At 35.6% G+C, this 27917-nt stretch overlaps 5 protein-coding genes across 9 annotated transcripts; 2 read left to right on the forward strand and 3 right to left on the reverse strand.

The window, feature by feature from the left end:
* Positions 1 to 3068: 3068 nt before the first annotated feature.
* LOC115999781 lies at positions 3069 to 5765 on the forward strand. The gene is made up of 3 exons (XM_031239727.1): positions 3069 to 3237; positions 3488 to 3982; positions 5284 to 5765. The coding sequence occupies exons 1-3, from the start codon at positions 3087 to 3089 to the stop codon at positions 5625 to 5627; spliced, it is 990 nt and encodes a 329-aa protein (XP_031095587.1). The 5' UTR covers positions 3069 to 3086; the 3' UTR covers positions 5628 to 5765.
* On the reverse strand, positions 4939 to 8349 carry LOC115999867 (protein ARV 2-like). 2 transcript variants are annotated; one of them, XM_031239843.1, is made up of 9 exons: positions 8097 to 8349; positions 7903 to 7950; positions 7688 to 7777; positions 7535 to 7580; positions 7306 to 7388; positions 7123 to 7217; positions 6896 to 6962; positions 6683 to 6758; positions 4939 to 6058 (listed from the first exon to the last, which is right to left on the reverse strand). In XM_031239843.1, the coding sequence occupies exons 1-9, from the start codon at positions 8193 to 8195 to the stop codon at positions 5934 to 5936; spliced, it is 729 nt and encodes a 242-aa protein (XP_031095703.1). In that variant the 5' UTR covers positions 8196 to 8349; the 3' UTR covers positions 4939 to 5933. The 2 variants fall into 2 exon arrangements, with proteins under 2 accessions (XP_031095703.1, XP_031095785.1); XM_031239925.1 differs by having other exon boundaries at positions 8039 to 8162.
* A 2474-nt stretch (positions 8350 to 10823) lies between these two features.
* On the forward strand, positions 10824 to 13882 carry LOC116030052 (leucine-rich repeat protein 1-like). The gene is made up of 6 exons (XM_031272163.1): positions 10824 to 11237; positions 11822 to 11893; positions 12041 to 12184; positions 12355 to 12426; positions 12528 to 12599; positions 13611 to 13882. The coding sequence occupies exons 1-6, from the start codon at positions 11023 to 11025 to the stop codon at positions 13681 to 13683; spliced, it is 648 nt and encodes a 215-aa protein (XP_031128023.1). The 5' UTR covers positions 10824 to 11022; the 3' UTR covers positions 13684 to 13882.
* A 197-nt stretch (positions 13883 to 14079) lies between these two features.
* Positions 14080 to 19351, reverse strand: LOC116030030 (probable serine/threonine-protein kinase kinX). 4 transcript variants are annotated; one of them, XM_031272150.1, is made up of 4 exons: positions 19098 to 19330; positions 17982 to 19003; positions 15712 to 17756; positions 14080 to 14964 (listed from the first exon to the last, which is right to left on the reverse strand). In XM_031272150.1, exons 2-4 carry the CDS (start codon positions 18964 to 18966, stop codon positions 14335 to 14337), a joined length of 3660 nt encoding a protein of 1219 aa, XP_031128010.1. In that variant the 5' UTR covers positions 18967 to 19003; positions 19098 to 19330; the 3' UTR covers positions 14080 to 14334. The 4 variants fall into 4 exon arrangements, with proteins under 4 accessions (XP_031128010.1, XP_031127995.1, XP_031127987.1 ...); XM_031272135.1 differs by having other exon boundaries at positions 15712 to 19003; positions 19224 to 19351; XM_031272127.1 differs by having other exon boundaries at positions 15712 to 19003.
* Positions 19352 to 23927: 4576 nt separating this feature from the next.
* On the reverse strand, positions 23928 to 25733 carry LOC115995627 (transcription factor MYB54-like). Its single transcript, XM_031234727.1, has 3 exons — positions 25252 to 25733; positions 24717 to 25163; positions 23928 to 24630 (listed from the first exon to the last, which is right to left on the reverse strand). The coding sequence occupies exons 1-3, from the start codon at positions 25484 to 25486 to the stop codon at positions 24428 to 24430; spliced, it is 885 nt and encodes a 294-aa protein (XP_031090587.1). The 5' UTR covers positions 25487 to 25733; the 3' UTR covers positions 23928 to 24427.
* Between the last annotated feature and the right edge of the window lie 2184 nt (positions 25734 to 27917).

Raw genomic sequence — 27917 nt, forward strand, 5'->3', positions numbered from 1 at the left:
AAAAAAAATTTAAAAAAAAAAAAAAAAAAAACACACACACACACACACAAAATGAAGTACTACACTCATTCATACTAATTCCAAAAATATAAACTTCAAAATAAACATGTGCAAAATGGATGTAGAAATTGCTGATGAAATTGGACATATTGCAGCGTCAGTATTCGGACTACCTGAAAAGTTATTGTTATTATTATTAGGTAAACAAGTTATGAAACTAAAACAAAATGTATTACTCATTAATAAACATTAGGTATTATCTCATTCGTGCAATGCGCGTGAAAAACTAGTGTGTGTATATATATATATATATATATAGTTCTTGAAGATATAGAATGTTTCATTTCTCTAATTTAAAAAATAAAAATAAAAAATTCTCTAATTAGCCAACGGGTCCTAAATATCTAAACATTTATGTTTTATGTACTACCATGACACAATTTATTTGAAATGCCAATTTAATCTGTATGTGAGATTAAATTGTAGCCTGAGGAGTATTGGGCTGTAACTACATCCGATGAACTAATGCATGTAGTTTGTTTCCATATCCATAAGTAAATAAATCCCAATCCCTAAATCATTCATGGTTAAAGTCAACAAGACCTAGTCCAGCTTTAATTTGCTCTTGGCCCCTGACCATCCAAATAACAGAATGGCCTAGATCACTAAAGGCCCGGCCCCTTAGTCAATAATGACCCTTTTCAAGAAATAAATTATACATGTTCAGGTGTGGCCGCGCCCTTACGTGCGACCGTGCGATTTACACCACTCAATGTTAAGAAATGCACCACTCAATGTTACGAAATGCACCACTCAATACACCACTCAATGTTACGAAATACACCACTCAATGTGCATTTCTTAACATTGAGTGGTGTAAACCGCACGGCCGCACGTAAGGGCGCGGCCACATTTGAATAAATAAATAAATAAATAAATAAATATATATATATATATATATATATATATATATATATATATATATATATATATATACCCTTGTAAATTGTAATTAACCAATAAGGCAAATCTTTAGTCATATATCTTTACTAGTAAGTTACCCGTGCGATGCACAGATTTATTATATTTTTAAATAATAAAATTAAAGATGAAACTATGAATAATTTTAATATTTAGATGTCTACATTTATTTGATTATGAGATTAGTGTAAAAGTATCACTCAATTAATTGAATAATATATAACTCGTTGGTTTGCAATTATCTTGAAAAATTTAATATGTAATATGATTTATGTAATTATATTACTACTAAAATAAATACGAGAAAAGTTGGAAATAATTTAATTGTAATTATTATAAAAATAATAATTTCTGTATACAATAATATGAAGTTTGGATCATTATTTGATTATAATTAGTAATATATATATATATAGTAATTTGTCTCATTNATATATATATATATATATATATATATATATATATATATATATATATATATATATATATATATATATATATATATATATATATAATCGATCAAATGCAAAGCAGTTTCCAAGTAAAAAATGTGCACATATCTTAATCGTTGGATCTCAACCCATATTTGATCTCAGTCATTGGTTGAGAGGATATAACCGTTGGATCGACCGAGAATGAGAGCCACCCGGATAAGCGAACGATCAAAGAGGCCAGGCGAATGGGGCAAGGGGATGGCTCGAATAAAATGGGTAGATCAAAGAGTCGAATAATCATGAAGAACAAAGACGAAGAGCCACACTCAGGGCGGTTGGACATGCGGGCGTAAGAGTGGTGACGGTAATAATGTATTACCGGATATATTATTTGAGTATTATTTGTGTAATGCTAGTACAATGTTTGAGTGCAGTACAATGCTCAGTGTGTGTTTTTGCTTAGTTCAAGTGTCGTGTCTTTACTTTGCGTTGTGAGCCTTTTTATCTTCCTCAGCTCAGTAATGGAGCGTTAGTGCCAAGGAGTTGAGGAGCCGTTGAGCATTAATGCTGAGGAGCTGAACCGTTGAGCATTTGCTGAGGAGCTGAGGAGCCGTTGAGCATTGATGCTGAGGAGTGAAGTGTTGAACGGCTAGTTTGAACGACAGTTGTCTTGCCTTTGGGTCCTGCCAGTGGTTCCGGGCCGAGTACCCAATTACCCTGTCAAGTGGAGTAACCAACCAAAGAGAGGGAATCAGCGGACTTAGGCGAAGGTTAGGTTGTCAGTCATATCCAGAAGAAGATTTGTGGGCGAATCTCACGGTGGATGGATGAAAATTCGGGAGCAATAAGGAAAGAGAATTAATGTATTTATGGTTGATTAAGCTTACTTAAATTAAGCTAGTCCTCTTGATTCCGTGTATAAATAGGAGATATGAACCCTGAAAAAAGGATTAAGCATTTTTTCTTACACACCGAGAGTAATAAATAATTTTCCGGCAACTTTTTATCCAACTTTCCGGTAGTTATAGCCCGCCCATTGACTACTCCGGTGGTCATAAAACCAACACCCCCTCCCTCACCCCGTTATTGCGTGTGTGTGCATGCTTTAGTATACATAAATAATATAGTATTATACATAAAAATCATTGAAGGTTAAAATAGATTGGTTGGTTGATAGTGAATTTTTATTACCAAAGATCTAGGGATCGAAATTTTTGACACCGCACCTTAATACAAGAAATCATAAGGTATTGTTATCTAATGTGACAAGCATTATATTTGCTCCTTGTCCATATCTCTAATCTAATTAGAGTCTTTATGCAAGAGTTATTGTACGTACAGCTTCTAGAATGTAAAAGTGAAAGTCCCTTAAGTTTCTCATCACACAGTTCATCTCTTTGGAATCCTCTTTACCAACATAGTGTACTGTACTAGGTTAAATTTTATGTTGATTAAAATTGTACATTATCGTATTAAATACTTAATACCAAGTAGGGAATTGGTTATTCATTAACTAACAACTAGAATACATTATGACGCAAAGTTGTAAAAGTAGTAACTCCGTGGCCCTTTTGTCGAACAACGGTATGATAAATGAGACCTCAGAAACCACTTTTTTCTGCCTTATATTCCCTCACTCCCAGTGTCCGCTACTCGCTTCACCCAACCAAAATGCTGAACCGACAAGATTCTCTACTCTCCTCCTCCCGCCGGCAAACACCGCCGCCGGAAAATCGCCGTCGAGGGAAATCTGTCGGTTGCATGTCCGGAATCTTCCAGCTCATCTCCAAATACCAAAGCAGAACCAAACGCCTTACGTCTGGTATGAATTAATTACGTTTCTTTATTTTTAATATGTTTTGGTTTTACATGAAGACCTTGTGGTCTAAGTGGCATCAAATTGCACACTCATATGGGATATTGTGAGTTTGAGCCTAGTAGAGGCAGTATTGATTATCTGCCCTAATTTAAGAAAATAATTATAAACAGATACTGCACTGTAACAAAGTCCAGTAGTAGTCAAACAAAATTAAAAAGACTGAAATGTGACGGATCGGAGAGAGTATTTTCAGGTGGAAAGCGAGGAAAATTGAGCGAAGATTCATCTCCGGCGAACAAGAAAGTAACAGTGGATGATCAGAATAATAATGAAGTAACTGTAGAGAAAAGTCCCGGTCTGCCACCGGAGCTCCGCCGTCGAGCCTCGGCGGAAAATGCAAAAACTCGGCCGTCCGCATTGGTGGTGCGGCTGATGGGGCTGGAGGAGAAGTGCTCGCCGGTGGTTGCGGCGGAAGGAGAAACGTTGACGGAAGTGAAGAGAAAGATGCTGTTAAAGGCGTTAGACAAGTGCAACCAAGACTTGGAAGCGCTTAAGAAAATTATAAAGGCCGTGGAGTCGTCGTCGTCGTCATCGGCGAGCGGCGCATCCACTCCGCCGCCGCCGCCGCCGGCTGTGGAAACATGCAAGAAAAAATCTACGGCGGAGCATCAGCTTCTGAGTCCGATCAGCGTGTTAGACGAGCAGATGATAAGTCGTTCGCCACCTTTGACCAAAATTCACGACAATGGTTCGTTTTCGGTTCCCCTAATCTCCATTTTCAATTCGCCATTAATGCTTCTTCTTGCTTCTGATCACAAAAAATAGTTTACTTTTCTACTTTCTAGGTTGTATTTACACTCGTCACGATATATGTTATGGAGTATGGCAAATATAGGGAAGCTTTATGGTGCTTCAATTGGTGACACAATAATCTTATTAAATATTATATATATAATTTTAGAAAAAATTATAATATAAAAAAAACACCATACATATATATTATTATTATTTTATAAATAAAAAAAGGCAATGGCATTTTTACAAATAATTATCACATATTTTTATTTATATTAGTAGGCATAGTATTTGCATAGTAAATTTTATTATAATACTTATATTAGAAATTTCTACAGTATTAAAAAATTACCGTGACAACTTTTATTTACAAAAAAAGTCACCTCATTTTTATGTATAATACTCCGTAGTAGGCATAATACATTTTTGACATCATAAAATTTCCCTAATTATATTATACTTCGTAATACACAATAACATGAATTAAAAATATATACTGTATAATTTTCTACAATTTGCATGTCATAATATCATATTTCTCACTAGTTAAGATAATAGTTTAAACATTCTTTGGAGGATGTTTGAACCTTAGAAGGTTATGCTCTTGTTTGGTTCAAGAAATGTGAGATTTACTGAAAACATTCCTTGAACCAAATGTCTTGTGATTACTTTTGATTTGTAACTCTGTTATTAAAATTTAAAAAGATTTGTAAGTCTATAATAAAGGTTAAAAAAATATATATATATAAGCACATGCACGCATATGCATAAATGGAGCAGATAAAAAGGTAGAAAAATATGGTGTGAAGTTTGATGGGGTCCAAATGGTAAGCGGTGGTTTGGTATGGATGATGGTCCATGAGGCTGAGCATGAGCTGGTGTTTCTCAACTGCGATACAGCACACATAATTACTGATGATGATGATGATGATGATACGGTCAAAAAATGATGAAAGGTACCAAAGTGAAAAACAAAGCATCCAAAGAGACACACAAAAGGCAAAGCACACAATCATAATTGCTGCTTTAGTTTGCAGACCTCCCCCTCCACTTTCTCTGCTTTGGGTCCACTCTCCACCATCTCCACATTAACCTTTTCTTCTTCCCTTTATTATTTCCTGTTTTCAAGAAAACAAAACTGTTCAGAAACTTCATTCCCAGCTTCTCATCTCTCCATTCTTAAATTCATGCATGATTACATTTGTTTGTCTTGTCTGTTTCCCTAAAAAAAATGGGGTTTTACATATTCTGCAGCAATCCACATTGTGCAAAGGAGCAAGAAGGCAGGGACAGATTATGACAGTACCAACTGTATTCTGAAGAAGTTCACGACGAGTTCTTTCCGAACAAAGCGCGAGGCAGTTGCCGCCTCTCCTGTAATGTGGTGCAGCAAAGCGATGGTTCAGAGCGTGGAGGAAGTGTGCAGAGACATAGCTTGCGGCGAGCACAGAGAGGGTGGAAAAATCGGACTGGTTTTACAAGATTACATCTGCGCAGACTTGATTCAAGAGCTCGTTAAAGACTTGGGCTCCTCCTCCTCCTCTCCTTGCGCGGTTTCACTCCCCTTCGAGGCATGTAGGAGAAGGCTGTGTCTCTAGAGTGTGTGGTTTTCCTTTTCATTACTGACTCTAGGCACAATTTTATTTTTCATAAACAGGAAGATCTGTAAACATACAATAACATTATAGTTTCTTGATCCAAATGAATGAGATTAATTGAACCAGTTTGGCGCTCAATTACCCTGGCTGACTTCCACAGATACTCAAAAGATGGAACATATATATTATATATATAGTTTCCGCTACTCTGCTAGGCAGATGAAAAGTAATATATGGAAATTGAAACCACGCCTCTGAAGCCAGTACCATATATTGGCAGGAACAGAAGTTTGCAATTCAAAGTAACTATGAAGATGAATAGATTTGGGAGACAGCTGGAAATCCTATGAGGCTTTGCTCAATGAATAACTTCATGGTATGTGCAGCCAAGCAGATCCATAGGCATCTAATCATGTCTTTGTCAGTAACCACTGGTACATGGAGAAGACGAAAGGAATGCTAAATGAGGCTCCTTCTTTACAGATTACAAGAAGTAAGGCATATATAACTGAAGTTTAAGTTAATCTTATTCCATATTTCCATCCAAGTGGAGTTATAAGAGTCTTGGGGCCACAGCTTGGACCGGTTTCAGTTTGCAAAAGTGTAATTGGCAGATTTTGTTAACCTATATTCATTTCCAGAACAGAAAGCTGAAATTTTGACATACTCAAATCATCTCGAGATTTGAAATTCACAATTCAGAATTTTAAGTTGCACCCCCATATGGAAGGGGGTGGGTTCGTGATATTGACTCTTTTTGCTTCAATAGGTTGAGAAAGTAGTTATGAACAGATACTACATTGTAACAGAGTCAGTAATACTGAGAAAAAAAAAAAAAAAAAAAAGAAGAAAGATCTAAATTTGAAAATAATTCTTATTCACATTCTTTTACAGGGTATATAGAAATAGACAAGGTAAAAGGGTCAATATTACCTAGGTGGAATTTAGTGGAAACAATAGTTGGTCAAACAAATTTCATAATTTAGCTTAACCTATATAACATGATTTCCATACCTAAGGTAAATAGGTAATAAATGAAGGTTCAAAGTTGTTACCTTTCAATGCTAGTGTATTGGATGAGAAGACAAACATGTCAATAATGAAAATAACAGGGCGAGGAAATTCCCATACCTGTGAAGTTAAAGCATATTACTATGACAATATCATTCAACTGAACCACCATTATGATAATTAACGAAAAATTTGCATTGAAAAGGACATAAACAATTGGGTCCACACTAGAATAAGAATTATGGAAGAAAGCATACCATCATCGCCACAAGGAATATCTTTAAGTAACTTGAGACAAGGATTGCAAGCAGTACAGACCTAAACCTGCCCAATTCAAGCTAATAAGAAACTACAACATGCTTCTTACTTCTGTGAGGATTAATGCAATACTTAAAAAACTAGTAGAAAGTTGACTCCAGTTGCTACTTCAAGTATCTGAGAGGGAATTATAAGTTTAAGAAAATAAAATTCAAGAAAATTTTACCCCGATTCTCTACTGGTTGCATTCAGAAACCGCCTTGTGCCAAATAGTAACATTCCGAGAAAGATGAGGTTCCCAAAGAGGACTCCATACAGAACCTACATGGCTCTCCACATTATAATTAAAGCAGAATGCAAAACCATTAATCAGGCACGAATGCCCTTTACCTACAAATTCAGGGCATACCTTTCCATAGATGGACAAAAATGAATTGAAGCTTGCAGGCCAGATCCTTTCCTTTGGACTAGTGCTTAAGACCATCACTCTGTCTGTCATAGTTAAGACTTTTTTGGGTGATAGAACTACACTGCTCTTGCAAAACAGTTCACTATCTATGATGAAACAAAATAAGTAACACTAGTAGAACATGAACAAGAATCTGTTAACTGTAATTGCAACATCACAAAATGGATACAAGAATCCATGAGAAGAAATCCCAGAAGTGATTTCCATAACAATCCCTGCAAAAATGTAAACAGATCCCAGCATCAATAAATAAACAGTATAGCTAGAGTTGTAGACAAGAATGCGCATATATAGTAGAGGAAGTATTCCATTAAAATGATACCTCAAATTTGAGTTTCTCTCGAGTAAACATATTATAGAATAAGTGCATATAGGCTTCCCTTTTATGGAGAATCAAATCAATCATGAGAATCTACATCCAAAAAACCAAGAAATAGAAGTTAAGACCATGGAACGATGATTCAAGCATTGAACTTGAAAATTCTTATCTAAAGTTGAGATTATTATTATTATTATTATTATTTAAAAAAAAAAAACCATGATTTCGCACTCGATGTACTCGTCGGCGACAGCTTTACAGTTCTCCTGCAACGAAAAAGGAAAGAAGCCGATGTAACAATTTTATTAAATTAATCAAAATTACCAAATTTGAGCTGATATAAGCCCAATAAACCTTTGAAGTCTCCGAGCTGAGAAGAGGGGAAGGGGAGAAGAAGAAGAAAGGAAAGTACGCATTTCATGAGGCGGATGTTGCCGGGAGAGTATTGAATGTAGAGAGAGTTGATTGCTAATCCACACTCGACGCATCGGAATTTGCCGCCGTTATCCATTCGCCGGAAGAAATAACCAATCCCGTCTCCAGCTTCTACCTTCGTCTCTACAGATCAGATCAACTGTCCCACTTTGGAATCCAATTTGAAATTTGTTCTCCGACGTGGTTATGTTTCAAATGAGAAGATGGCGACGGCGCTCCGAGCACTGGCAAACGGCGTTTCGTCTGTTCAAGTTCTAAATTTGGGCTTTCTAGTGGGCTCATGGCTTGGAGGAAATTAAATTTTATAATGGGCCGTTAATTAATCGGGGTTTAAATGAGATCCGGCCTCAATTAATGACAAATTATACCGTACACCACGTACCTAAACGACGTCGTTTTGAGCATTATAAACTAATCGTTCATTTTTTTAGAAATCATGTTTTCCGTTTCGGCCGGTCTCTGTATTTATGTTAATATTCTGTGTATTCCAGGCAATCATTCTGTGTATTCTACGCAACCGTTTTGTGTATTCTAGGCAACCGTTATGTGTATTCATGTTAGTAACACATGTTGTGATGTGTTTGTGCATTCGAATGTTTAGGAGGATGAGTTCTGTGTATTTTGTTTCAATATTCTGTGTATTCTGGGCAAACATTCTGTGTATTTTAGGCAAACGTTCTGTGTATTCTAGATAATGATTATGTGTATTATAGATAATGAATTTCCTGGAGTCATTCGCGTCCGCGTCCACTAACATCAAAACGACGTTGTTTTACGTACGTAGTGCACATTGCTATGTGCACCGTGGTGCGGGTATAACGATTGCAATTCAATTAGTTAATCCATACAGTTGTTTCGAGAGACAATTATTTATGCACGTAGTATACAAAAGGGGCAAATGGTCCACGTAGTAGCATGAACAAAGGAGATAAAGCATATCGTTTGAAGTTTTCCTCGTTAACAATGATAAGCGACAAATTCTTTTTTTTTTTTTTTTTTTTGAGTACTATTGACTCTGTTACAATGTAGTACCTATTATAGCTACTTTCTTAACCTATTAAAGCATAAAGAGTCAACAGTTGTCTCTACTGAGGCTCGAACCCACTCCCATCATTCATGTAGGAGTGTTAACAGGAACACGGATGCTACTCATCACTAGTTAAAAGAATAATTTAATTGTCTAATCAAACAATGACACATTAAGATTGGAAGATTGAGGGGAAATATATGAGGGTTATATATATAATATTACACTAAACAAAAATGCTTGAAATATTTTAAGATAACGTGATGACGGATTTGTTTTTGAGTGGTCAGTTTTTAAATTAAAAATTAATTAAAACAACGTTAGGTATAAAATTTATTGTTTCAAAAATGTGTATTATTATTTTTGTTATTATTGTTTTGGGGTGACGAGGGAAACCTCGTCTTGTGACTATAGCTGGCAAATGACTACAAAAAGATAAATCAACATAGGTTGTCTATTGTTGGCCGGCTCAAACAAAAAAGATAACATATCGCTTTCGTTGGAGGTCAAACATTTAACATTGAGGTTACCAAGTAATTAACTATCTGACTAACATTGTAGAGCAATTCAATTCCATTATTGAAAAATAAGGTATTTTTTAAAATTAAAAAAGTATTATAAATGGATAAAATAGTACAATTAAATTTTAAGTAAACAAATTATAACCAAAAATCACGTGTGTAACGTACTAGTCACGATTGTCACCGTTGAAAGTCATGACTAGATAGTGTGAAAGGGAGACAATCACGAATATCTTCATCTGATTTTATTTTTCATTTTGAAATTTTTTTAACGTTGTCAAATTTATTAGTGAAATCACTATATTTAAAAAGGTATATGTGAAATTGACAGGATAATTGGGCATCAGCATCGGCCCGAATCATCAGCACTGACCCGAAAGAAACAAATGATCACCCGTTACACAAAGACGGCACATTGATGGGATGATAATTACTCCAACGGCTCTCCATTATCATGGCGTAGCACTCAATGTATGCTCACCATTACCAGCATTCAATGCAACTCAGCATTACTAGCACTCCGTTACGCTCACTAGAGGAAGAGCTGTTGCAGCTGTAGTATAAGTAGCAAACTTGTGGTAGAGGAGGAGGAGAACACTTTGTTTATGACACGCAACATTTACTGTACTGAACTCACTATTGTACTCTTGATACATTGAGATTAATAATACAAAATATATACCGGTAATAATACTTACCGTCAGAAATGTAAAATAATAAAAATTTATTGAATAATAAATAACGATTGTAATAGAGTTAGTAGAACCTAAAAAAAAAAATAAAAATCATTAGACTCAATCCTACATTTTTATTAATTTAAAAAGTTTTTTTTTGGGACTAAATTTAAAAAGTATATTAAAACTTAATTTATTAACACGCATATGAGAGTTTTTTCTTGTGATTAAAATTGTCGTTTTCGCGAACCGTGTTAAAAGGGGGCTGCCAGTCAAATTGGATTGGTTGGGTTAGACTTTTGAAGTAAACGATAAAAGAATGACTGACTTGACTTTTAACCCCCCCATTTACGTCCAAGACCAAGTCATCTCCCTAATCAGAAATATTTCGTGCCAAACTTTATTTTAACAAAAAATGGAGGGCACCTGAGCAAACACGCAAATTTTCATTTTATTAAAAGAAAACCCAATCATACAAAATTCTTCCTTTTGTACTCCCTGGCCTGGCTTGATTTCCCATTTCCGACGCGGATTCTCTTCTCTCTTCTTTTTTTTTTTGAAAACATCTTCTCTCTTCTTCTTTTCTGTGCATTTTGGGAGTAATTGTTTCTGTTTCTGTACTACTACGCAGCTACTGGCTGTTGAAATTGAGTTAGGGTGGGTGGGAATTGAAGAAGCGCCATGGCGGCTGCAAAGCTGATAGTTGCAGTTGCAGTTGTAGCACTGGCCGGTGTTTTGTGCGGCGTGAGCGCAAATTCCGAAGGGGACGCGCTGTACGCGCTGCGCCGGGGCTTATCGGACCCCAATAACGTGCTTCAGAGCTGGGATCCCAATCTGGTGAACCCTTGCACTTGGTTTCACGTCTCTTGCGACAAAGACAACCGTGTCACTCGCGTGTAGGTTTACTCTTCTCCTTTCTCTGCTATGCTATGCACTTATCCTAAATCCTATTTAAGTTTTTGTGTTGCTAGATAGACTATTTTCTGTTCTAAATGGAAATTAAAGTTTTCATTTTTTTTTTTAAAGTTTAAAGTTGATTGAGTATTGGTGAAATAATTAATGATTAAATGTTGATGTACGATGATTCATACTAAAATCTTAGTCCGGAAGCATGTACTGGGATATTCATGTTTTATTGGAATCTCCCTTTTTGGTAATTGATCAATTTTTAGTTAAGATATGCTTCCTTGTACTTTAAATGATGCCCTACAAGTAACAGAATACAAGCAAAACTAGGTAGTTCTTGAAGGAGTGGATTATTGGAAAAGACTGCGACTTTGTATTTTAAGATGTTTTAAGTTGGGCTAATCATTCAATCAAACTGCACATTTGGGTGTATTTTTAATTGTTCATCTGGGTCTTGGTGTTTTACATTCTTATTCCTCCTTTGTTGCAGCGTTTATTATTTTCATTTCCTTCGTTTAGTAATTATGGATCTTATAAGAATCCCATGTGCAATATATTTCAATATTTCTTGCAGGGACCTTGGCAACTCAAACTTATCTGGTCACCTGGTGCCTGATATTGGGAAGCTTGAACGTTTGCAGTACCTGTAGGTGTTTCTATACAATTCCTTTTCCCACCTTTGGAATATACTCTTTGTCTTACACTGATATGATGTTATGAAAGTTTAACGTCTGATGTTATGCCAAAAGTAATGCAAATATTTTGTTTACATCGGAAAATTTTATTTGTGCAGGGAGCTTTACAGAAATAACATCCAGGGCACAATTCCTGTTGAACTCGGTAACTTGAAGAGCCTTATAAGTTTGGATCTGTACAACAACAATATCTCTGGTACAATTCCTCCTTCATTGGGGAAATTGAAAACACTTGTGTTCCTGTAAGTTTGCGGTCATGAAATCTTTTTTTTTTCATCTAACCTGTAGTTTTTTTGTAAGGTGATCAATTGATTATTCCTGTCCAATGGATGTAGTAGACTAGTATTGCTCTAGAACTCAGACACATATCCCTTATGTTGATAAGAAGTTACTAATCTAATTACTTTTGCAGGCGCCTTAATGATAATAAGTTAACTGGGCCAATCCCACGGGAACTTACTAGTGTTTCTACTCTTAAAGTTGTGTAAGTGGATTTTGACTTATAAATTATGTTCTTTTGTCATACTTGGTGTTGAAGAAATCGGAATTTTAAAAATCTGTACCTTTCTTTTCTCTCCTTCCCAGGGATGTATCAAATAACAATTTGTGTGGAACAATTCCGACTAGTGGTCCATTTGAGCATATTCCACTAAACAAGTAAGATACTTTGTCTGTATTGTTTTTCAAACTCGAACTTGGTTGTGATCCATCTAAAGCAGTATTTGATAAAAATGCTCAGACTTGTTAAATGATGCACTTCTCTGGGGATAAAAAAGAACTACCTGAGTGGCCGTAGTACCTAATGTAGCTAAAGGAAAAGATTGTAAAGAATAATCCCTTTTCGTTTAAGATTGCATTTTCTATTTCGGATAAAGGAATGAGCTTTTACCATGATTTCAGAAATGACCACCACTCAAACTGTTCTACCAAGTTTTTCTCATTTGATAAGAGGTCTAAGTCTTTCTAAATATTCACTTAGAACCAATGCTTTTGGCACTGGTGCACTGTTCTTCTCCCCCTCTCTCTTTTTGAACTTTTACAGACATTACTTTCTTTTCAATACTTTTTCTTCTAAAATATGATGACCAATGGTATTCCTGTATGCCAGAGCACATTTAAACTGAAAGTGTTTAACTACCACCAAAATATTTTTAAAAAGGTAAATTTTCTGTATAATTTTTTGTAAAAAATAAAAGATGAATTTCCGGAGAAAAGATATACCAACAGAAATGCTAAAAGCTTATGTTAATTATGGGGTTGCATGTAATTTGCGGTGAAGGATCTTTGAGTGCATGTGTGTGTGTGAATGTGGGGTAACATACTATACAGGGTATTGTCTCAAGGTTTCCAGACTGTGTACCTACGGGGTTCTATGAATATAATCTCCTAGACACATTTGATAAACTTTGTTCTTTCTCATTCTTTATATTTTGTTTTGTTTAGTATTGTGTTTTCGAAGCAAGTGGTGTTTCTGGTCCACACGTGGGCATTTGGGACACTGGACACAGTAATGTGGGGAATGAAAATAATTACATATGTACAGCTGATTGTCAGTATGATATGATGTTTGCATTGCTGAAGTCTTATTTGTCTTGATGAAGTGTGCTTTAGTTTTGCCTTTATAAGTTGTTATAGTGATTATTGTTTTCTGGGCCATTCAACTTGCAGCTTTGAGCATAATCCTAGACTGGAAGGTCCAGAGTTGATGGGACTTGCAAGTTATGATACAAACTGCTCTTAGAGGATAAGACTTGATGAATAGGCAACTGTCCTTGAAGATCACCTGTTATTTACCTACCTAAGCATGTATGTGTGTGACACTGTAAGATGCTTGAAAGTTGTAGCTTTATCAAATACTTTAACTTTAGCCTTGTTATTAAGGTTGTTTAATATAATATTATAATATTTAAAAAAAAAGTTTGAAATTCTTTTTGTATGTATCCCTAATTCCCTATGCACTAAATGCTGTGCAATATTAGTCAAGTTTTAAGCTTTCCAGTTTCCAACCTGAATATGATTCAACCCCATGCTTACCTTCTTTGCTTGATCCAGCAGCTCTGAATGCATTTGCTATAATAGTTAAGATTTAAGAAGCCATAAAAGAGGCAAAAGTATTCATTATTTTCAAGAAGAAATCTTTGGCCTTTAAATATAATAATTCAACTCTGATCTTTGTACAAAAAGTCAACAGTATAACAAACATTTCCTCCCACAAAACTCCACAATTACCACAAAACTGAAATTAAAGAAAAGGGTGCTTCAAGAAATTGTATAAAAAAAAGTCATTCTTGAAGAAATTGTTCCTCTGAAATGTCACTCAAGAACAGAAAGAAAATGAAACAGAAAATCCAACTCCATCTTTCCTTGTTGTCCAATAATATTTCTTGGCTTCTCATTCTTTATCAGAGTCACTTGAGCTTGAGTCTGAGCTGGAGCTTGAACTTGAATCTGATTCGAGGGAATCTTCTTTCTTCTTGTCTTTGACATCGATTATACTTGAACTGTTATGTACAGGGGCTTCATGATGTGCAGGTTCGGAAGATGTAGCCAGATGTGTATTTTCTGACCTGTCAACTTCATAATGTAGCTTTCCAGCTTCAACTTTGCTTCCTTCAAATTCAATCTCATTTTCAATCAAACTTGAATCTTTGTGCAGTATCACTCTCTTAGAACTCCCAGATTCACTTCCAAACTCATTCAACCTTGATCCTGGTTCTTTGATGCTAAAGTCACCAACTGCATCTAATTCAGATAATAATTCTTCACTGACATCCTTGATACAATCTGTGTCTTCGATTAAGTGTTGCGTATCGCCACGACACTTGACTGTTTCCAGCAAAAGTTCATGGTTTTCAGAGCCCTGAATGTGGTTAGCAACTTCCACTTCATCAAAACCACTCTTCTTTATATCTGATTGACTAACTTCTCCTGTGGCTTCATCAACCTTGTGGAGAACTGAAGCAGATGTAGGAGTAAGGCCAGCTTCCCCAATTGTTTCTACCACTATAAGTGGGTGTTCCTGCTTTTGTCAGAAGGAAGGATAATTATGTTGGCCACAAGGAATAACAAACAAGATGCACTTTATATACTAATATCATGACGTACTGGGTAAACCAGATCTTGTGACCCTAGCTGGCAAAGGACTACAACTCTACAAGGAGGTAAACCAACCTAGGTTGCCTATAGTTGACCGGCTCAAACCAAGCAAGCCAATAGGGCACTCCCGCTGGGAGTCAAACTTGCAATCTTGTGGTTACCAAGTCAACAACTAGAACAACCTTGTAAAGATTGGGATCATTGGTTAAAGTGAATGGCCTTGATACGGGACATCAGTGCTTTAGTAAAACAGTAACTAGTAAAATTGAAGCCCATTGGCATTTAAATTTTATTTTCGTCTGTGTGTGTTTTATTATTATTATTTTTTTTTCAATAGCATAGGTAAAAGTCAGTACAACACACAACACAAAGACCGAAAATGTATACAAGTAATAATTATGCAATTTCATAAGTTGTTTGTTCTCTTCCTAGTAGTCCAGATAGCTCTAAAACGCAGTTGTTGCAATGCCACCAGGCATAGCTAGAGAGATGTAATGATCTTCATGTTCCTTGCCCAATCATTAAGGCAAATTGTAAATTATAAACATATGATAACGTATATGATTCTAACCAGTTAACTAAAGTGTGGGTACTGAAATGAATAAATAAATAAGGGGAAAAGTTTAGAAAAGAATAGGTGCAAGAAAAGAAGAATTGATGTAATTCGACTAACCTGCACTTCTTTGTGATCCCTGGGAGGGAGACTATAGGACTGTTGAACAAGGTAAAACTCTTCAGCAGTTGAAAAAGGCTCCTTGCTCTGGGAAACAGATTCCATCATCAAGTCTACACCATTCGAAGCCTTGACATTTGGGTTGAACACAGAAAATAAACTCTCATCCTGTAGAAGCTCAATAATTTTTTCATCTTCAGAAGTCCCCACAGACGCTTTTGAGTCCAATAAAACCTTACTGACTACACTTTCAGCAACTGCTGGAGTAAATGCATCAAAATAGGCTTCATTAATTTCTGAGGAGTTCAATTTCAAGACTTCCTGCATATTTATATCCATCGGGTCTTCTGACAACAATTCTACTTTATGTACTGGTACTGAGGTGGTTGAGGTAGCTAGAATCTCTTCATTAATAGGGGTATATTTATTGATTTCGAGATCACTTTCCATGGATTCCCTATCTGCAAAAGCAAGAGCTGCCCTGACTGCTGGAGGCGAGAAGCCCATTTCAGCATCCGCTCTCACATCTGAAGAAATGGAGGATAAAGAATCCGTTCTCACATCTGAAGAAATGGAGGATAAAGAAATGTGCTTCTGAAGTGGAGCGGGGCTTGAGTCGTAAATAGGCACCCTATGTGGATTTTCATCAGTCGATATGGTTGTGATATTGACATCCGACTTTTCTGATGAAGGCTCTCTAGAAATCACTTTTTCTTCAGCATGACCACTTCTTTCTTCCAAACCTGACAGCCATTGTGTTCCTCTCTCGTCAAAGATCTTTTCACTTGCTTCAGAGGGTGATGAGGAGCTTGAATGCCAATTACTTTTCTGTTTAAAAGATGGCGACCTTGAATTAGTTTCTATCGAACTGAAGTCCAACATGTTGGCAACATTTCCTTCCTGGATCAAACTTGGGTTCTCATCATGATGAATTTCTTCATGATTCTGTTTAAATTCAATCTTGACACCAAATAAGTCTTCTTTATTATCATTTCTGCCCAACTCCAACAACTCCTCTTCAGAAAAGCTGCTTACATGCCCAACATGCTCTATACTAGACATCACATCTAGCTCCTGAGAGATATGTTGATCAATTATGTTTTCATCCACCAGATCTTTTTCATCAAGGTTCTTGCCTACGATATTTTCCTCCATAAGGTCCTTGTCTTCCAGATCACTAACTGAACCTGATGATTCAGTTTCAGGAATAGAGCTTACTTTGGAGTCACTAAGATCACTCAACTGTCTTTGAAATGGCGTGTAGCTTGGTCCATCAATCTCCATCCTTTCTGGAACGAAGTAAGGTCTCAACCTGATATCATCTTGTACTTGCTTGTTTGGGCTAAATAATGATGGTTGTACATTGAAACTTTCATGCCTCCTGAAGAATGGTTCTTTTGGTTGTAATGTCATGAACCCTTTTTGGAAACCATCTTCCGCAGAATCAGGTTTCTCTTCACCTAAGTCATAAGGAAGATCAAATGGATTTCTCCTAGGAAGTAAAATAGATGGAGCAGACCCAGGAATTGGCGGTAATCTAAGGTCATTTTGATCGTCGGGAATATCAAAAGGATTTTTTCTTGCAGTTGAAATGGGAGCAACATTGAACGGTAGATCAACGCTTCCTAAGTCTAACAAATTCCTTTCAGCCACTGCCTTCATATTCTTCTGCGCTTTTCTTTTAGCAATAAGGCTTTCCAACCGTTGATTCCTTTCGAGCTCAGAGCTTCCCAAGTCCATGATAAGCTTATGGTCATCCTCGGTCCATGTAATTCCAAATCTATCACCTTCTTCTTTATCTCCTTGTATGTCTTCTTCATCTTCATCATCTTCACTCTCATCATCTGCAGTTTCTAACTCTCCACTCCTTTCAGCCAGTGCCTTCATATTCTTCTGCGCTTTTCTTTTAGCAATAAGGCTCTCCAACCGTTGATTCCTTTCGAGCTCAGAGCTTCCCAAATCCATGATAATCTTCTGGTCATCCTCGGTCCATGTAATTCCAAATCTATCACCTTCTTCTTTATCTCCTTGTATGTCTTCTTCATCTTCATCGTCTTCACTCTCATCATCTGCAGTTTCTAACTCTCCACCGCTTTCAGCCAGTGCCTTCAGATTCTTCTGTGCTATTCTTTTAGCAATAAGGCTCTCCAACCGTTGATTCCTTTCGAGCTCAGAGCTTCCCAAGTCCATGATAATCTTCTGGTCATCCTCGGTCCATGTAATTCCAAATCTATCACCTTCTTCTTTATCTCCTTGTATGTCTTCTTCATCTTCATCATCTTCATTCTCATCATCTGCAGTTTCTAACTCTCGGTTTAAAATGCCATCGTTAAATTCATCCTCACTGTCACTTAGCTTCGAGTGTTTAAACTCTGCATCAAAATCGGCATCTGATAAATTAACACGTTGAGGATTGCCTTCATCCAGAAGAGGGTGAAGCTCATCTAGCATCGGGATGATATTGGCCATTGAAGCATCTGGTAAACTTTCTGCTCGATCTGACCCCGAATCTAGACTCTCATCCTCTTCTCTGTCTTCTTCCTCCTCCTCCTCTCCTTTCCAAGGCGAGCCAGGATGAGAACCAATGTTTACCATTTTAGAGTCATAGGAATCCACAGACTTATCATTATCAACATCAAATTCAAGATTATTGTCATCTGTATTCGGAATTGGAGAATACTGGTACTCTAAAACATCCTCATCACCACGCCTCTCCTCATTTTCATTCTTCTGCTCAGATCCCGAATCATAACAAAACCTTGCTGCTTCATCAAACACGCTATTCACCGGTTCCAATTCCCGAGATTCTTTCTCAATGAGAAGCGTGCCATCGCCAAACCTATTATCCCTCCCAACCTCATAAAATGGCTGCTCTGCGGCATCCCATCGTTTATCAATGTATCTTTCCACAGAAATGCTCTCATCTTTCTCAACAACACTAGCATCATCACAGGAAACCCCAGATTTCAGAGGTACTAAGATGTCATTAACTGTTTTGTCTTCCCTTTCTATCTCGGGCGCATTTTGTTGGCCAAAACTTAACAAAGTACCAAGCAGAATTGCAGTGCAAACAATAACAGGAGACATGGACACCAATGCAGAAAACAGAAAAGGAAATGATCTGTACAATAATGCCAACAAACACACCATACCCACCAGGAATGGATGATTGCTAACAGTTCTATAACATAACCTAATCGAAAAGATCAAAACTTTCCTCATTTGAACCCCAATCTCCAGCAATCCGACGCCCATTTCTTCCTCGCCTCTATCAACAATATCTTCAGAAGACCTGCATCAATTCAAGAATTTAGATCAAGTGAAACAAGAAAAGTTTAACTTCAAAGATCAATTGAAAGCTCTGGGCGATCAAACAAGTAAAATACCAGCTCAAAAGCAAGATCAATTGTTCACTTCACTTCAGCTCAGCAAAGTTATTGCTTTAAATTGTGGTTTTCTTTTTTGACCCTTTTGCTGTTGGTATTGGACACTGAAAAGAGGGAATTACTTACAAAGAGCGCTAAGAAGGAATTTAGGTAATTGACGGCAAAGTCGGCCACTTTTCTGTCGTCTTCTTCTTTCCAATTCTGTACTTTCAACACTGGATCATATTACTTTGATCAAGTCCACATTTCTGTTGGGGAGTGGGATGTATCAATATATCATTAGAATAGTCTTACTTTTGCAATTTTGCCCCCAGGGACTCCATTTTTAGCAATTTCGCTTAATCATATAATTTTAGGAAATTTATATAAATATTTGGTACAATTATGCAAATATATGCATGATTGTATTGAGTATGGGGTATGTTGACACAGATATTGACTCGATAATTCGATATAATTAATCACTCCTTACATTATTACGCCAGTTATTATTGACGTTACACTAGAATCTATAATGTTATAAGTTTTTTTTTTTTTTTGAATGGGAAGGAGGGATCACCTCATAAAACTACTCTATAGCCACCTGCCTCAAACTCGAAACACCCTACTCGTCCTTCGTAAGAATCTTGATGAGGTCCCTGTGAGTTTTATCAAATACGCGTAAACCCCTTTAATTCTTACAGACCAATATAGCCATAAAATCAGTTGCTTTATTTTGCTCACGATAAATATAAGCAAGCTTCACTTCCTAATATTAATATTATAATATTATACTCCCCTCTATCACAGTGATGGAGCTGCCTTGAGCTCCCACTGCAAAAAATATGCAGCCCCAAAACGACGTCGTTTTGGTGCTGTATTATAAATATATGTTGTTTTTTTTTTCTCTCATTTTACATTTTAGATTGTAGAGCTGTTCGTCGCTTCTCTAAGTTCTCTGGCTCTCTCGCTCGTCGTGTCCTCACTCCTCACTGCTTCTCTCGACTCTCGTCCTTGCCTACCGCCTACTAGAGTACCGGCATCCGGCTCGCCGCCTTACCGGTCAGCAAGAACACCGGCAACACCGCTCAACGCCTCTTGTCTCCCCTCAGGTTCACTTTTTGGCCTAATTTCTCTAATTTAACTTTTGCCCTAATTTCCCTAATTTCTCTAATTTTATTTTAATGCTTTGTTGAATACTTGAATTTGCTTATGAATTATGATTTATGAATGTGAGTTGTGAGTTTGTGACTCCTGTGAGCAATGAGCCAGTGAGCAGTTTGCTAATTGCCAGTTTGGTATCAGGTATGGCCGTATGGGCCATAGGGCATATTGAAAAAAATGCAGAATTAATTTATTCTTATTGTCTTAGAGTTATTGGTAAATGGTATTGGTTTTAGACTTTTAGCTTGTGATTTTGTGAATTTAGCTCATCCAATTTGTGATTTTGTGAATCAATGAATCTGTGAATGTGAATGTCATAATTCATAATGTGAATTTGTTTAGTTTATGATATGATATTATTTTATTGGTTCAGTTATGGAAAAAATTTTCAAATGAAAATCAACTTTTAGGGATCCATCTAGTCAAGGTAGTCACGAAGTGTCAAGTACAAAGCCTCGTATTAAAGTTAATATAGATGAACTTGAAGATAAACATTTTTTAATTTAGTTTACCTTTGCTTTTTCGCCCACACCCTCTCCCCCCCCCAACCCCCCCCTCAAAAGAAATCATGGTTCTGTCCCAGCTTTATCATATTTTGTATGTCTCTTGTTTACTATTCATTCATCAAACCAACTTTTTATTCATTGCTTATTTTCTTTAGTAAATTTAATAAATTTAATTTTTTGTGTTAATAGTACTTTTTATATAGTTTTTAAATATATAAATTTTATATACTAATACTAAACTTAATATTATAAAAAAATCAAATTAAAAATATTTTCAAACAAGTTTCATTAGTTGAACCAAACAAACAAAATAGGATGGAGGAAATAGTGAAGTACTAATATTCATACTACTGAACATAAAACATTGTATAAATTTCTTTGAATATTATAAGAAATATTATATAACCCTGACGATGTCAGCCGGCTAACTAGAATTTAAAATATTAAAATTTATAAATTAAAAGGAAAAAGGAATACCTTATTGTCAAATAAGCTTGCTTAGTATGTAAGTTATGTAGTATATGACCATTTGGTTTTGAATAATATTACCCTTAATTTTTAGTTTTATTTTATTTTATTTTTACTCATTGTTGGTGTGTGCGTCGATTCACACATAAAATAAGGGAGTCATAGTATTTTTTTTTTTTTCTTTTTGTTTCTTCAGCATATATAACTTCCAAGGTTATTCCCATCTCTTGCTTTTATTATGTTTGATGAGACTGGACCAACCTATAGGCCATCATTTATAATGGGCTTAGAATAAACCGGAAAAGCCCAATGATCTAGTAGGCTAATTTATTTACCTCTGTTGGACTAACAAGACACCTCATGGAGAGAAATAATATTGTGGACCTAGATCAATTTTGCGACAAATTATTCTGTGAACTTGTATCTAAAATACACAATTTAAATGTTCATAATTTATATACTGAATTTTTCGCAACTGAATGTTCACAATTCAAATTATGAGCATTCAGTATGTAAATGGACACGAGTTCATGGTATAGCTATTGCAATCTTGCAAGGTGAATCATAGAATAGTTTTCTTAAATTTTAATCCTAATATCAAAGGAGTAAAAGGTTGAAGTTGGAATATTGTTATAAGAATGGGGCCATGAAGTATAAGTTGGATTGGTGTTGTTGTGATTAGATCTCCAGTTGTAATTCCTAAGAACCTGAGATGTATCGACCATTAAAATAATATGGCAAAGAATCTCTTTGTTTTCTGTTTTCGGCGAATCGTGACACGTCCGAAATTAGGTTCATTCAACGTGTTGACGACAATGTGGTCTTGTCGTCTCTTTTTCGTTCTTTTCTTATCTAATAATTTGGTTTTACCGTTACGACAGCAAAGTAAATAAACGGAATAGTAAAGACAAAAGCAGGAACATAGACTTCCATTATGTGTAACTAATACCTTCGTCGTTAGGCTCACGAATTTGACAAATAAATAAATAAATAAAATAATTAACATTCTGCACTAATTTTACTGCATCCTTGATCGCGTTACAATTTCTGCTTTTATTTATTTATTTGCATTTTTCAAAGGTGTAATTTATCAATTTTTTTTAAATCAGACTTTTAATCATTAAATTATAAGATAATAGTGATTATGTTTATGCTATAGACATTATTACTTATATAGTCTATAAACATTAGTGAATGAACCCTTTATGGTTGTAACTGTTACTGGTTGGTCAATATAATTTTCCAAGAATCAATAAAATTATTAAGAACGGTAAAATAAGTGTATTGCTTGGAAGGGGTAAAAAGTGTGAACCTTTTACACGCCATTTTTAGGGTTTATATACACGAAGGAATATTGAATGCCCTCGTCTAAATTAGAAAATTAAATTCCTAAAATATACTAGCTGATTACAAATTGATTGAATTCCAACATGGTAAGAAAGCAAATTACATTATGGCAACAAAATACTCAAATTGCTATCTTATTTTTTCTTAACTTAGGTGGTCTCAGCTTCATTGGACTAATTATATTCTTTTTTTTTTTTAATTCAAAAAATCAAAAAAAAAAAAGAAAAAAGAATGGACTAATTCTATTCTTTTATTATTATTATTTTTTTTTAATAAATTTACAGGGTCTTTCTTTTTTGATTTTTTAACGACAGTCCGGGGTTCACTCACGTTAGCTCCGGGACGGGTTCTCCCGAAATTCCTCCCCACAAAGAGAGCTTACTTGCCACTTGAGCTACCCCATTGGGTTTCGTTTGACTAATTCTAATACCACAGGACATTGTCCTTAGAGGAGGTAAATCGCTAGTCCTGCAATCAATCTAAAAGTGATGAACTTAGAAAATGAGCTCATAAAATTATTACCTATAACTCAATTTTTTCATAAATAAAATAAAAAATGCTCTAAATTTAAGTCAATTTATACCTATAATATATGACCCAGACATCATCACTCATCACTGTCTTTAGGAAAAGTATTATAAATTTTAACTTCAAAAGGAGTTGGCTAATTATTCCATGGAAATAATATGCCACAATAAATATTATATTCCATTATTATTCGGAGAGCATTAGATTAGATTAATATATAAGTATGATACTAACGAGGTTAATATTAATTAAACTCTTGTCGCCATCATGTCAGTTGTTGAAGTCTGGATCATAGTTTGGATTCTACTCCCTAGACGACGTGGAATAACCAAATTCCTTTTAAAAATAAAAAATAAAAAATTAATGTGTCACTGTGTTGTCGTTATAATAATACAGATGAGATCGTAGTAATGCCAGTTTGGTTTAAGATTAGACTGCTTGAGAGGGACTCTCCGCATATAAGGTCATGCCATATATTAATCATTAATTGGAATAATTAATTATAGGATATAGAATATTATTGTCGGCGAAAAATATGTAGGTAGTGGAAACACTTGTTCAGTTTTGTGACAATATAAAAATGTGCTGTTTACTAATTTAAACAATACTTCGATTCTGTACCTAATTCTTTTCTCTTTTTTTTTGGGTACCCTTCTCGCAGGCTGTCGGTAGCCTCATGCGCTACAGCAAATATATTGCAAAATTTCACATTTTTCACCACTAGACGGTTAAAATTGTGAGTGTATGGCTCACGTGATTTGTATTGATTAAGTTGAAAACGATGTTTTTAATAAAATGATGATGAATTGAGAAAATGAAGAGTAGGGAGTCAAAATAATGGCAGTGCAAAGTCGCATAGATTAAGGCTTTTGATGAGCTTTTTTGTGTGTTTTCAACAAAGACTGCTTGGGGTGTGTCTTTAGCATGAAAATGGGACAGATGGATGAAGTGGAAATGGAGTCAATTACATCACTAATTTTAGGGGAGTTAAACGTTGAAACGTTGAAATGAATGGGCTGGGTTGTTGATGCCTCATTTTTCATCTCTATAGTAATTAACATATACAAATGTTATTCGGATTGAACAACTAAGATAGATGCAGATAGAGCATCCAACCCATTTTTACCTTAATTATATCATCATCATCTTCTCCCAACCAACTAACCAAACGCCAGGCCAGGTTTCGTTTTTTCCTACGTTGTTGCAGCGCCAAGTGGTTAGGACGGTCTCTGCTTGGCTTAATTGTCAACTGCCTACTCTGATCTTCTCTTCCTCAACGCCCCAGATAATAATAGTAAAAAAAAAACTTTTTTTTTTTTTGGTTGGGTTTTGGTTTTCTCAGTTGGCTCCGACTCCTAGGAAATCGAAGAAGAGCATTTTGTTGTTGAACTTATTGTCATAAATTGCAGTCTGGTTTTGCCCACACATCTCTGCTTCACTGCCATAGTTGTTGTTGTTCGCTACTGAGTCAGATGCAGTGATAAGCGAGTCCGGTGACGACTCTGGCCGCCGGCCACTTGCCTCTGCTGCTTTCACGCCCCCTGCCGGACATACACATATAAAGCCGTTACAATCACTTATTTATCTATTAAAAAAAATTGTGTATAAGAATTGAAGTATAATATACCTGGAGTTGTGTGGAGGATTTGGTGATGGTGAGTTGGAGTGGGGCCAAATCCAGTGAGGTGGAAATGGTTAGGAGGGAGTTTGGACGAAGACGAAGATGAAGTAGAGAGGGAAAGATCTGTGCAAGTAGAGGCCGCGGATTCATCGTTAAGGTTTTTGATTTGGACGAGGTTGTTAGAATCCATGGTATTGTTGTTGTTTTGGTTTCTGGGGTGTCTCCTCCTGGCGCCGCCAGTGGTTTGGTGTCTGTGGCGGCGGGCCATGATGACATGCCAGTGGTTCTTGACGGCGTTATCCGTCCGTCCAGGGAAGAGACGGGCGATGATAGCCCATTTGTTGCCGTACAAGCGGTGCGCCGTTAGCAGCCTCTCCTCTTCCTCCTCCGTGAACGCCTTCGTGTTTATCCTCGGGTCCAGCTGGTTAAACCACCTCAATCTGCAGCTCTTTCCTGTTTCATTTCATTTCCAACCTTAAATTAATTAACCAACTAATTACATATATATATGCTTCCTTAATTAATCATCGTATTTACGTACCTGATCTCCCAGGAATCTTTTCAGCAATCAGATTCCAGTTCTGCGGGCCGTGCTTAGCAACGAGCTCTCGCAGCCTGGAATCTTCGTGAGGTCTCCAATGGCCCCTGGCGCAAAGCCTGTGGCTTTGCTCGCCGGTTCTCTTCTCCGGTTCTTCTAAACCCAACGCCGCCGGTCCGGGAGGCGGAGGAAACCGGAAAGCACCGGAACTGCTACTCTCAAATGCTTTGAAACTCATTTCTCCGATCCGTCAAACTCAAGACCGGGAAATCGATCAGAAACTCGACCGGTTATTTATTCAAGCCAGCAGTGACATGTGGTATCTGATGTTCAAGAACCTTCTGCTCCAGTTCTTTAATGGTTTTTTAGAGAGATAGAGAGAGAGAGGGGAGGGGAAAACAGGTCTCGGGTATGAACGTCCAATCTGACGGTGATGCTAAAAAAGGAATGAAGAAAGAGGGAACAATTGTAACGTTCAAGACAAACGAAACAAAGACGACGAGCAACGTACGAGAGAGAAAAAAAGTATAAAATTATTAGTATAAAACAAAAATTTTTAAAAAATTCACTCAATTTAAAATACACACGAATATAATGTGATTTTTTTAATTGAGAAAAAAAATTCTGAAAAAAGAATAAAAATAAATGCGGTGTATGTTATTATTATCTGTCTTTAGATGTGTTTATTAGCACTTTTAATTTAATTTTTCAATATAAAAATTTTATATACTAATACTAAATTTAACATTATTACAAAATTAAATTAAAAATAACTGTAGTCAAATCCCGTTAACGGAATTGATACATAAAATGAGATCGAAAGAGTAAATTAAATAGTAACCTAACAAAAAAATAAATCTTGTATAAGATTATTTTAAGTGACATATGTAATACTAGTACTTTTTTTTATACTTAAAAATATTAAATTCAAAATAGTCTCACAAGGTTTATCGAAAAGAAAAGTGATAAAAAATTACTCTCTCGGTCCATTTAATCTATCATACTTACTATTTATTGTCAAATCAATTCTTTCTTCTTTGTTGATTTTCTTTATTATTTTTTACTTATTTTTAAATTTAATTTTTTGTGTTTAATAGTACTTTTAGTTTAGTTTCTAAATATATACCACCTCCGTCCCAAAATGGTTGTCTGGTTCGTTTAACGAGGCTTGATTGAAGTAATTTTTAATCAAATTTTTCATATTATTAAGTTTAGTATTAATATATAAAATTTATATATTTAGAAACTACATTAAATGTACTATTAAACACAAAAAATTAAATTTAAAAATAATAAAAAATTACTAAAGAAAATAAGCAAAGAAGAAAGAGTTGGTTTGACCAATGAATAATAAATAGGACAGGTAAAATGGGACAAATAGAGTAATTTTTATATATTAATACTGAATTTAATATTATAAAAATTTGAATTAAAAATAACTTCAATAAAATCTCTTTAACTGAATTGAATCAAAACAGATGTAGCAGTTAACAAGAGTGTTCTGTGGGAATATGTGTAGTTTAAATTGGGAGTCACCCACAGATTGTGTATTCAGTATTCACCAACTCCGTTAGTATAGAAAAAATAAAATAAAAAATGAAATGTTGGTAACTAAATGAAAAGAAAAAAAATAGTAAATGTGGAAGTAAGTGTAAGCGAGGGAACCGAGAACCGCTCGTGTGGATGGTGGGACTCCCAAGTCTCACCACTACACGCTGTTGGACTTTGGAACTCTTGTATCTCCCCCGGCGTCACTTCCAACGTCAATACAGATTCTCCTCTCACAAACCAATTTTTTTTTTTTTTTTATGTGATAAGTCTATTTTTAAAGAATAACATTATGTTTATGAACATTTATACTCTATGCTATTTAAAAAAATGAAAAAGAGTCGAATAAGTTCATAAACAATATTAAAAAAGTTAATTAGGCCCCTAAACATTTAAAAAGTACAATTAGACGATTTAATATGTTAAATTGAGACAAAAAATGTCCAAAAACTGGTGACCGACATCGCCGGAATGGTTGCCTTCCGCCATGAAAGGCAACTAGATTTGGCCGCCATTTAATATGACAATGTTGTGCTATATTAAATTAGACCATTTAATATGTTAAATGGCCTGCAATATCAAGCAATTTACTGTTCAACAGAAAATCCGGCGACCGACATTGCCAGAATGGTTGCCTTCCGCCATGAAAGGCAACCAGATTTGGTCGCCTTCCACAGGCGACCATTTAGTCGCGTTCCGCCGGAGTCCGGCGACTGTTCTGTCGTCGAATTTTTTTCTAACAGTAAATGACCTGTTATTAACATGTTAAAGGGCCTAATTCCATTTTTTAAATGAGAGGTCACAGGTTGGAACCCTAGTGAGGGCATTGACTCTCTCCCTATTAAACATTTAAATTGGTTTACAATAATAAAATACTTATAATTTAATTTTATATTTAAATAACAAAATTGAAATACCTTTTTTTTTAAACTTATTAATTAAAATACTAATTGAATATCACCCATTGAAAAATTGAACAAATACGTATGAAAAAAACGTAGCAAAAAGTATAAAGAAAACATTACAATGGAAATAAATAATACATTATGATTTATGTATAAAAGGAGAGAAATATAGTAAAATTAAAAAGAATTTGCAAAGTATCCCCTCCCCCACCCCCA

This window comes from Ipomoea triloba, chromosome 1, assembly GCF_003576645.1.
Source record: "Ipomoea triloba cultivar NCNSP0323 chromosome 1, ASM357664v1".
In the NCBI taxonomy this organism is placed as follows: Eukaryota; Viridiplantae; Streptophyta; class Magnoliopsida; order Solanales; family Convolvulaceae; genus Ipomoea; species Ipomoea triloba.